Source organism: Rhinichthys klamathensis, unplaced genomic scaffold (genome assembly GCF_029890125.1).
Source record: "Rhinichthys klamathensis goyatoka isolate OS25496 unplaced genomic scaffold, OSU_Roscu_1.1 h1tg000196l_1, whole genome shotgun sequence".
NCBI lineage: Eukaryota > Metazoa > Chordata > Actinopteri > Cypriniformes > Leuciscidae > Rhinichthys > Rhinichthys klamathensis.
Window position 1 is genome coordinate 8,397,301 of NW_026606722.1, and position 12,416 is coordinate 8,409,716.

General features: G+C 36.3%; 1 protein-coding gene across 1 annotated transcript; it reads right to left on the bottom strand.

The window, feature by feature from the left end:
- Positions 1-5,649: 5,649 nt before the first annotated feature.
- tmem151ba (transmembrane protein 151Ba) lies at positions 5,650-12,040 on the bottom strand. Its single transcript, XM_056262815.1, has 2 exons — positions 11,575-12,040; positions 5,650-7,147 (listed from the first exon to the last, which is right to left on the bottom strand). Exons 1-2 carry the CDS (start codon positions 11,716-11,718, stop codon positions 5,675-5,677), a joined length of 1,617 nt encoding a protein of 538 aa, XP_056118790.1. The 5' UTR covers positions 11,719-12,040; the 3' UTR covers positions 5,650-5,674.
- Between the last annotated feature and the right edge of the window lie 376 nt (positions 12,041-12,416).

Genomic DNA, 12,416 nt, shown 5'->3' on the forward strand with positions numbered 1-12,416 from the left:
TCATGCACCGCTTTATACTTTAATGTGAACGTTAAACGCATTTTACTTATTCAACACGAAAAATAAAATTGGGTCCCAAAATGAATTTATCCATTGGGATCTGATCCGATGATTAAAAATGGGTGTTATGGACACTATTGGTGAAAAGTTTGTGGTCCATGAGAGTTTTAAAAAAGAATTATACTTTTATTCAGCAATGATGCATTAAATTGATCAAAAGTGACATTTGTAATCCTGTTCTTTTGAACTTTCCTATTAATCAAAGAACACATTTGTTTTTGTCTCGGTTTCCACAAAAATATAAAGTAGCACAACTGTTTTCAACCGATAATAAATGTTTCTTGGGGATCAAATCATCATATTAGAGTGATTTCTGAAGGATCATGTGGAAATTCAGCTTTGATCACAGGAATAAATTACACTTTAATATATATATTCACTGTTATTTTAAATTGTAATAATATTTCACAATATTGCTGTTTTTACTGTATTTTTGATTAAAAAATATAGCCTTGTTGAGCTTTCAAAAACAATAAAAAATCGTATAGACCCCAATCTTTTATCAGTCTCTGGAGCCAGACGTGAATGAATAGCTTATTAGTTGTCATTTTTTACTAGTCCACACAGACCAGGTGACATTAGTCAAATAGGAAATTGCTTTCATTACATTTTTGATGAAAGATAACGCGCACAGATGCAAATTCACTAAAAGACCAGGAGTTTTATTCAATTTGTATACACATGTTTGGCATCTAACCTGAGATATGCCACACATTTTATAGGCAACATAAGTGTTTACAGACTGATATATGACACTGATTATTGAGATTATATACTTTAGTAGCATAAAAAACATAGTCCATGGCATCAGAACGGCAGGGAATTGTAATAATCAACCATGATTATAAAGTATCATTTGGTCAGTGGGATTTTTAATAAATAGACTTTCCACCCAATGTCATAAAACATTCAGGAGAAATAATCACTTTCTGTCATTTAGATTTTGTTTCAGCATCCTTCTCATTGTGAAACTGATTATTGACACACACACACACACACACACACACAATATCTCCTTATTCAATACATCCGTAGTCATATTGACGTCTACTGTATGCACACATGTCAAATAAACAATTGCCTTTTTGTTGAAAATTGTGACATTTTCTGTGCACATAAAGTTTCTTTTTGTTTTACGAAATGTTTCCTATTATAATATATCAAGACATAGAACAGATTTTCTTTCCAAAGTTACAAAATGTGGTCACCTGGAAACTCTTGGTCTTCTAATGTACATATTAGGATGAATCTCTTGAATTCTGTCAATGAATAAACTACCGGTCAAAAGTTTGGAATAATTGCGAATTTATTTATTTATTTTTATTGAAAAAAAGAAATCTCTTCTGCAGAAACATTTTTTTTTTTTTATAAAATAAAAAAGTAATATTGTTAAATATTATCACACCTTAAAAGAACTGAAGAACTGTGAATATATTGTAAAATGTAGTTTATTCCTTTGATCAAAGCTGAATTTTCAGCATCATTACATTCAGAAATCACTCTAATATGATGATCTGCTGCTCAAGAAACATTTCTGATTATTATCAATGTTGAAAACAGTTGTGCTGCTTCATATTTTTGTGGAAACCGTAATGGGTATTAGTATCAAGTAAGATTAAAAAATGTAAAATAATAACAATAATATTTTTATTCAGCAAGGATGCATAAAATTGATCAGAAGTGAAAGCACAGACATGTATTATGTCTTGAATTTAAGAATTTAATTTAATTGAAATTCAATTGAAAATTGAAATTAAGAAGAATTGAGGAATTGAATTTTCTGTGCATCAGAGAGTCCAAAAAGAATTATCATTATTTCCACAAAAATATTAAAGAAACAAAACCTGTTCAACATTGATAACAGTAAGAACCACCATTTGTAAGTCGCTTTGGATAAATGCGTCTGCTAAAAGATTAAATGTAAGTGTAAATTAATAATTGATCACCAATAATAATTAATAATGATTAAGCAGAAAATCATCAAATTAGAATGATTTCTAAAGGATCATGTGACACTGAAGACTGGAGTAATGATGCTTAAAATTCAGCTTTGACCACAGGAATAAATTACATTTAAATATATATATATCTACTTAGAAAATTGTTATTTTAATTTGTAATAATTATTCACAATATTACTGTTTTTACAGTATTTTTAATCAAATAAATGCAGCTTTGGTGAGCATGAGAAACTTCTTTTTTTAATTATTCCAAACTTTTGACCTGTAGTGCATGTCTGGATCATTTTGTTTGCCCTAAAATTAAAAGAATAAAATAAGAAAATATTTAAATTTATTTTGCATAAAGAAAATGTATTCTGATTTTTGTGTTGTATTTTTTGAGATAATTATTATTATTTCCCAAATATAGTAATGACCATTTGAAAGGAAAATGTGCCTAATTGTGATGAAAAAGTGGTTTAATTATGTAAAATATTTTCCTTTTAATTTTGGTTGAAATATGACCCAGACATAATCGAATATCATAATGATGAAAATATTGAAAATTAATAATAATAATAAAAACAATAGAAACAAATACATCTTTGTGAATTTTAAACCGGCCTCAAGGAAGCTTGTAATGATTCTTATTAAACTTATTAAAATTTGTAAACACAAAGATTGTGATCTTGAGCCTGTTCTGGGCTTCACTATCTGTCACCTTCTCTGATATTTACAGGAGGGTCAGAGGTCAGAGGTCATGCAGAGGTTAACTCTATACTGTCATATATTATGCAGTTAGGTTGGGCTTTTATAGATTATTTTGCCAATGCTTTATACAAATGAGTTCTGATTCTCTGAAAACAAAGGATCATTTTTGGTTCTGATGTACAGTAAGTGAAAAAAGTTTTCCAAGTAAGACATATCTATTTTCTGCAGCAAATATTTGCCCTCGACTTTGCCGTTTTAGTGATAGTTTCAAGATTTGACAGAACATGAACATCTATATTTATATTTCTAATTTTAAGATTCATTTTGAACATTATTTGTGTGTGGGGCTTATTTTTAGATTTGCTTTTCTGAGAAACCCATCTCACTGCTCAAAAAGATTACGACATATTTTCTTTTCACAGTAACTTGGGAAATTTAATTATATAAATGCAATGTCAACAGCTATAAGCTTTTAAATAATTAAACATAAACACTTAAATAATACAGTCTGAGGCACTTATATTTCATATAAAAAGAGGTAGAAAATGTGACAAAAATAAATAAATAATGCTTTAGTTGATCCTACCTTATATATTAAATATTATCTTACATGTATAAGACAATGTTTATTAATTATCTAGCAGGACATTTCAAAGATTATGTATTTTGTTTGAGGTTCTCATGTCCTTCAGGCTGCATGTATTAAATTATTCAAAGCACCGACACTGTTGCCATAAATAGATCAGAAAAGAAACAGGTTTATGTTCTGTATCATCCTTTTTAACTTTTAATAAAAGTGATTTTATGTTAATAATGATTTTTATTTATTTAGAAACACTTCATTTCAAAGCTGTTGATCTATATATATACATTGCAAAACCGTAAAAATGTTTTGTTGCATTCTGATTGAATGACCAAAGTATGGGAAGCTGTTTTTTATTCAATATAGAAAATGTTAATTTACATTAACTTTTTTAATGTGTTTTTGATGTCAATGATTTGTCAATTCATGTTATTGCAAAGAATTTTTTTGGGGATGACGTTTAAATTTCATCTTATTTTTCAACCCTTAACATCCATTTCATGGTCTGATCAAGTTTTACATTTTTACAATGATCATTTTACATTTCTCATTTTTTTCTCTCTTTAAATATTTTGTTGTACTTAAAGGGATAGTTCACTTTGAAATGAATTTTTGGTATGTTTTAGCTTACCTCAAGGGCATCCAAGATGTAGGTGTCTTTGTTTCCACAGTAGTTTCAATTTTGATATTTTTAGGTCAAACCGTTCTTGTCTGTCAGTCATATAATGCAGGTCTATGGTCACCACCTCAAAGAGCATGCACAGAGAAGTCCAAATTAAACATGATTTAATGACTTGTAAATGTAAGTACACATTGATGGCCTAAGACACGAAACGAGCGGTTTGTGTGAGAAAACGACCAGTATTTATATCGTTTTTACCTCTTGTAAACACAGCCACGTCCAAGTGATCTGAGGGCGCGGGCGCGGGCGCTTCGGTCTGCGCAAGCGCCGGAAGTGATCTCTCGCGCGAGTACGTGTAAAATTCAACGTTGTCTGTTGATATATCGAAATTGTCTTCCATTGCGATTTCCTGTATATCTAAATATGTTTAGATCTTCACAGTGAAAGGTAACACTTCCGAAATCTCTGTGTAAACAATGAGTGACGTACACGCGCGAGAGATCACTTCCGGCGCTTGCACAGACCGAAGCGCCCGCGCCCTCAGATCACTTGGACGTGGCTGTGTTTACAAGAGGTAAAAACGATATAAATACTGTTAGTTTTCTCACACAAACTGCTCGTTTCGTGTCTTAGGCCATCAATGTGTACTTACATTTACGAGTCATTAAATCATGTTTAATTTGGACTTCTCTGTGCATGCTCTTTGAGGTGGTGACCATAGACCTGCGACTGACAGACAAGAACGGTTTGACCTAAAAATATCAAAATTGAAACTACTGCGGAAACAAAGACACCTACATCTTGGATGCCCTTGAGGTAAGCTAAAACATACCAAAAAATAATTTCAAAGTGAACTATGCCTTTAAAAAGTTGTGAATGCCATTTCATGTTGACTTCAAATGCAATGTGAGAAGTAGTTTGGCAGATGTTTAAGAAGCTGAATAAGTGTGTTAAAGGGATAGTTCACCCAAAAAATCTAAATTATCCCATGATTTACTGATGACTTTATTCTTTCAACACAATCAGAGTTATATTATGAAATATCCTGGCTCTTCCCAGCTTTGTAATGGCATTGAATAGAGCCCGAGTTTTTGAAGCCCAAAAAAGCACATCCATGCATCATAAAAGTAATCAATACGACTCCAGGGGGTTAATAAAGGCCTTCTGAAGCGAAGCAATGTGTTTTTCTATGAAAAATATTAATATTTATAACTTTATAGACTATAATCTCTTGTTTCCGGTAACGGTCGTATGACCAGACATAAATTATGGGATAATTTTAATTTTTCGGTGAACTATTCCTTTACCATCCTAATAAAAGTCAGACCGCATTTGTTATGAAGAAATGTAATTAGGCCTATGTCCCATTCAGTGTTTGTGTAAGTTATTTCTGTGCTATCATAAGGGGGGAAAGTCATTTTTTTTTAGCATAACCACTGAAACTGACATTTCTGAATCACCAAAGCGAGAGAAAAAAAGTTCCATTCCATTTGCAATTTTCATTTAAAGTCAACATGAACTCAAATGAAACCCAATGTAGCCTACTTTCTTAATGTGTTTTTAATGTGAACAATTTTTCGTTTGTCAATGTAAATGTTATTGTACATTTGTGCTATTGTACATTTGGGAGGAAAATTAAGCATTCTCTCATTGGGCATAGCCGTTTCAGTGCCAGTATGTTCCACAAATCATGAATCATCAATTCGCAAATAAATTTTCTAGCAACACCACGTTTGCGTTTTCGTCCTTTAGCAAACGCTATAACGAAGTCTCCACACAGGATCCGTTACGGTGCAATGAATGGCGGTCATGACCGAGGCAGCCCTCGTTACGGTGGATAATCAGTACGGGGAAATACAGCGCGTCCTGATAGGCCGGTGGAGAAGGTGGGCTCTCCTCATTGGCTGACTGACCGGCCAAACATCGCGTGCTTTCCGTCGGGCAGCCGGGGTCGTTTAAGCTACTACTGTGACTTCTCCAAAGGCAGCTACGACGTGAGCCGTACAAACGTCCCAGCGAGAACCGGCTGCCACTGAAGGGTAATCGCGGGCTGCTAGTGTTGCAGATGCTCAATGCGCTACGCGAGAATATCGACGAGCTGCTGATGGACCGATGACAGCGTTCGCAGTTTTGCCGATATCCACCGAAGCCACTTCCACCGGCCGCGCCGATCCCACGAGACGAGAACGTGTTACAGCTGGACTGCTGTGCCAGATCCATTAGCACGGCTTCCGAGTAACTGGGAACGAGTTGTTGGTTGGAGCGAATGTGCCACTCAAGCTCTGTGCTGTCGATGGTGTTTACCCGAGGGATGCGGCGGCAAAACGGCCTCTCGTCCAGCGGCGTAACGGCGACATAGTCAAACCCAAAAAGCTTCTCCACGTGATAATGAAGGTACGCCGTCCGATACTCCGTTAGGACGCGCAACGGCCAGGATAAAGTCAGCGTCGCCGCCAACCAGAAGCTAAACTGCGACACGTACCAAGGCAAGCGATCCGGATCGGCACATGCAAGCACGTATTCCTTAAACTCGACATTTTTGAGGTGCATTCCTTCACGAGCTTCCATGTAATCGTCAAGTCCTTCGTTTTCGGTGAAGAAACGCGCTCTCTGCGTCAGATAGGAGTTCTCGGACTCGACGTTAGCGAAACTAAAGCACTTGGTGAAGCGTAGCCTGGTCACCGGAAAGCTGTCTAGGCCTGTTAAGTGCTTGGAAATGTCTTTAACCCCGCAGTTCCCGTAATCAAACTCGGCTTCGGCGACGTGTGTGTTCACGCGCTCGTGGTAAACCTGCGTGGTCGTGTAAGCGTCCCCGTTGCGGTAGCGAGTTACTTGTCTCGTCCGGCGTACGTAGTGATAGCTAATAGCCTTCCACCAGATGCAAGGCGTGGCTTGTTGCATGCGATGCACGCGCTCGGCGATGCTCTCCAGGTCTACTTTAAACTGAAGTTCGTTGCGTGAGTTACAATGCCAACATTCGACCAGGTAAACCACGTAGAGCATGACGAGGAAAGCCACTGGGATGTAGATGTAGCCGTTTGAACAGGGACTGTCGTGGTACATCATGGACTTGCCCTTGAAGGCGCTGTCGAAGGAGAGGCGCGTGACCTTCGTGACCTGGCACCAGGTCATCGCGATCACGCAGCTGTACATTAGCAGCGACAGAAGAAGGCATTTCCAGTGTGAGTCGCGACACAGGCACTTGCTCAGGGACTGCTTCAAGGGTCGTTGCTGTAAAGATACAAACGATAGAAAAGGAGAGGTGAAAAAATGCCCTGGAGAAGTGCGAAATAGATCTGTGGCACTTTTCCCCCCATAGAGAAAATTCAAGAAAGCATGTGTTGTACTGTAAATAAATGTGATGGACACTCTAAGGCCTTGTTTACACCTGATATTAAAATGTGTTTCGGTCGATCGGATCACAAGTAGACGAGGGGGAGACATTCCCGTTTACACCAGGTGTTTTAATCCGTTTTTTTTTTTTTCACTTTCATCCTGATTTCTTCGAGGCGAGGGTCTATGGGCGGGTGAATGTATGGACTTTTTCAGATCTTTTGATCTAATGGACAAAATAAGCTCGCACAATTTACATATGAACACGACTGGAGAAAACACACAGAGAGCATCAGCTTTAGTTTCTGCTCTGACAGCCGCAAGATCACGCTGAACGCTGTGAGTGTGTGTTAGTCATCAGGAATGGAGAGAGAACATTGTGTTTGGTACGTTTTTCGTCTTCAAACCAAACTTGGGTGTAAATACAGGTGTAAACGGGGTCTAAAACGGTTTGTGTGGTTGAAAACGCATTAGAACGGATTGCTTTCGTAGTGTAAACGCTCATGTGGTCGAATGTGTTCAAACAGCCACAAAAGACAACAACTCTCCTCTTACTGAACTAACGCGTGAACATTATGGGAAGAGCTCTAGACAGACGGGATTTAAACTCTGTCGACTGGAGACTCAAGTTTGGTTTGAAGAGGAAAAACGTACCAAACACAATGTCTCTATCCATTCCTGATGTCTAACACACACTGGCAGCGTTCGGATGGTCTTGCGGCTGTCAGTGCAGAAACTAAAGCTGATGATCGCCGAATATATTGTTCTGTCGTGTTCATATGTAAATTGTGCGAGCTTATTTTGTCCATTAGATTGAAAGATCTGAAAAAAACATTCATTCACCCGCCCATAGACCCTCGCCTCGAAGAAATCAGGATGAAGGAAAAAAAGAGATCAGCCAATAGCAAACCACCACCATCCAATCAATTCCCAACGGAAAAAATCAAGCCCCGCCCACATTTATTCTTGTTCCAGAAAGCGTTTCACTTTGTTATACGTCACAATATGGGTATCGCAACTTCTGTTTCATCACATTGCCTGATTTAGTTGACTTCAGGTGCTGGAAGTAGCAGGCCAGCAGTTGGCTTTTTTTTTGTGCTTGTTGCATGTATTTAAAATAAGTTTGCTTCATATTTCTTATGTTTTTCTTGAGTGTGAGATTGCATGCCTGTCTTATGCCCTTAACATGGCAGAAGGCATTAAATAATTGATAACGTTCCTCCATAATTATCCGCTCTACCTTTTAGCCCGGCCCCTGGAGCCCCGCACTGCTGGAGCTCTCAGCGGGAACGAGAGCACTCATGACGAGTAGCCCTTATGAAGTATTTCTCAGCCATTAATATACAATGCAATTAGTTTTTTAGCATTTGACTTTCCTCACATTCTTTCAAGTATGTCAGAAATTTGATCAATAACATGAAGTCACTGAGGGACCAATGAAATTGAGGTTGTATGAGGACCTTCTGCAGAAAAAAGATTGGTTTATGAAACACGATGTTGTTAACCAAAGGGCGTAGGTTTGAGTTTGACATTAGTGGGCACACAACGGATATGAGGCTTTTTACATTTATAATAGACGTTTGACTGCAATATATGTCATCTAAAGCCTTTATTTATAGATATTGTAGCAAACACACTAGTTTTTTATGTCAGTGTGTTCCTGAGAAAATAATGACACAATTTTGATTATGTATTTAGCTTTCTGTACTTCATGATGGAATATCTAAACAATCATACATTGATTTCCAGGTGCATTTTTTATAAGGATAATTTTTATAATTACCATATTCAATCTTTCTGTGTTCTTTTTCATGTCAAATACAATCAATTAATTTAATCAATTAATTCAAATAATCAGAAAACTTAGATAATACAGTATACGCTGTTACCAAAAAAATGATCGAAGCAGATATTTTTACACTGCAAAGGTGGAACAGAAGCTGCATCTCCATGTTTAATGCTGCTCAAATGTGGCATACATGTATTTATTTTCCAGGGTTTCTGCGAGTCTTAAAAAGTCTTAATTTGCCCTCAAGGCCTTAAAACAGACTTAAACCAGAGCAGAAAGTCTTAAATTCATATATGTGAAATAATTTGAATATGTGAACACTAACAGTGCTTTATCAAGTGTAAAAAAAAAAGTAACACTACTTAAAGTGTAAGTTTAACTCGATTTAGTGTGGGCCATATAAACAGAAAAGGAGTTCATTTCCACACTATGAGTGTGGATTTAACACTTTAACAATTTGCTGTGAAAGTCATGGCATTAAATGTTGTATACATTGCGAAAAATAATCAAGATGCATTCACTTGAAGTAATTATGAATTTAAATGATTTTGCATGTTGGAATAAACCAAAATACACCCTTACCGGGGTTATCATCATGAACAAAATTGTTTGTTTTTTTTAGTTTAATTTTTCAAGTTTAATTTAATTTCTCATTTTCATTTAGTTTAATTACTAAAATTAAATTAAAAATAGATATTTGGAAAAACTAATACAAATTACAGAAACAACAAAATTACTAAAACTCAAAATGACAATGAAAACAGAAAATATAACATGACCTATAATTAAAAATATTAACAAACATATTAGTATATCAGTGATATTAAAATAACACCACTGGGTTAATCTGACACTAACTGATGTGTGTGTGGTGGTTAATGCCCAAACATGTGGTTCAACTAGTTCAGAAACCTCATTGACCTTCATAAGTCGAGCTAATTGGGTCTTTGAATATAATATAATTTTGTAAACAGGTTATAGTTAAAATCACTTTTCTTTGAGTGCAAGTGTTCATGCACATCATTTGTAGGAGCGTAATTGCTGAATAAAGAGCTTCATCGACCCAAAGGGGAAGCACTTCTGAGGAAATACTGAACACAATAGTTAATCACCATCTTTAATCAGCAGCCAATGATGTGTTCAGCATGAGACTCCTAACGCTCTGTCTTTACAACTGAATCAGATCAAGCACTGGGGCCGAATCACTTCAGCAGTGAAACAAAGCCTCTGTAATGTGCTCAAGCCCAAACCCTGAGGCTCTTTCAGGCAAGATATAGTGAGGATTCTCTGCTGGGATCGTCCTGTATATTTTGGGATGTGTGAGCGAGGTGTCCCACTTTCATTCAGACTATTATAGTGCTCTTGAGTTGGTCATTTTAGTAACGTGACATAACGGACAATGACTTTCTGGGGTTTAGTTGCAGTCAGGACGGCCCTTAACATGCTCCTCAACGTCATTGTATTAATAAAGAGTATAATCTTTTTATTCTGTTGTCTGAATTTGAAAATACACAGTAAGACATTATTGTGGCACTACTGTGAAACACATTCAGGTCCCACTTTTTGCAGCCAAGTCATTATGAAAATATATGATCAATCATTACAAACAACTTAAATGTTACTTAATAGTAATTGGGTGAATCTCATAAAAACATGCAGGTCATATTCACCCCCAAAATGTAGAAAATTAAAAATATATATATATATATTTTTATTTAAATAAATGCATACAATCATATTTAATAGTATCTTTATTCTGTATGTTTCACAACATGCAAGATAGAGAAGCTAATACATGCAATACGATTAATGTGTATGTGTGTGTATAAATCTATAAAATCATATTTTTCAATACAATTATTTTGAAATACATTTTTAAGGAATTTTATTTATGTTATTTTCATAATCAAGCATACTATATGTATTACTCCATATATATTTTTGCCACACCTACCAATGGCCTGTGACTTTTTTGTTGTTGTGGCAAAAACAGGCAGTAATTGCACCAAAATATTACCAGTTAAAACCCACAATTCTCTATGCCAATTTCTATACCACAGCTAAAACTACTAGCCTAACTAATATACATTTAAAACATTATTAAAGATAAGCAAACAGTCGAGTCAGTAATAAAATAATAATCAAATTGCAAGTAAAAACACAAAAAATACAATATAGCAAAGATACAAATCAAATGAACAGTGCTTGTCAGGTTTATATATAAATGCTAAGAAATGCTAAATTTTAAGAAAAATAAATGATAATATAATGTATTTTATTAATTTGATTGTGTGGTGAAATATGACCATTATATATGAGTTATTATTTTTTTGCGGTCTATTATTACAGTAGCCTACAGTAGGGATATGAGTCTTTGTGTATCTCACATGCACACACACACACACACACACACATCATGTTTGTCTCAATAGCTTCTCTATATTGCATGTTGTTAAACATACAGAATAAACATACTATTAATTCTCTGTTCTGTCGCGGTTTGTAACAAAGGTTTCCCTCAGCGGATGAAACTCACCAGTTCCCGCGGCGCGTCCGTGTGCTCGTGCTCGTGCAGGACATCAGAAGCACTGCTGTCAGTGACCGGAGCTGCTGGAGACATGATGAAGAAGAAGAAGAAGAAGATGAAGATACTGGAACATGAACATCCATCATAGTGCATCCTCAGCGAGGAATCATCCTGGCCACGAGATCAGCAACACACAGCACGCGCACTCTTGTGTCCTCAGAGTCTGAGAAGAACTAAACACTTGCGGGATCGTTGGCTGTCCACATCATTTGCTGTGCGTTGGAAATAAAAGAAGCCAATCTGACCCACAGCGAGATATCGTATGGAAAATGAAGCAGCAGCGAAGCGCATGAACGCGGAATGAATGACAATGAGGCGCGAGATGCATCCACGCGGATGCGCAGCACAGATCCAGGTAACGGGGGCGAGAGAGAGAGTGAGAGAGAGAGTTGTTCAATCCCAGTCGTCTCTGCTGAGGAATCGAGAATCGTACGTGACCTTGACTCTATGCATGTGGTTTCCCATTTCCTATATAAACTCTATCCCACTAATGAAAAAAAAATCACTTAATAGTTTCTGTTTAAAAACAAACATTTTATTCGTACCTTTTCAGTAGAATATTATCCAATTTACATGTTGGGATATATATATATATATATATAATGGACAAATCAGACAGAAGTAATTGAAATAGCTCAACACAACAAATGTTTCAAGTGGTTTCCCCAAATTCAACTGAAACTGCAACTTTTAATGTCTTCTGCAGTCTCAAAATGATTCACCCCCCTGAACAGCATCCCTAACATCAGCACAAATCTGCAAATCAGGCGTTGTCTCACTAATCAAGGGCT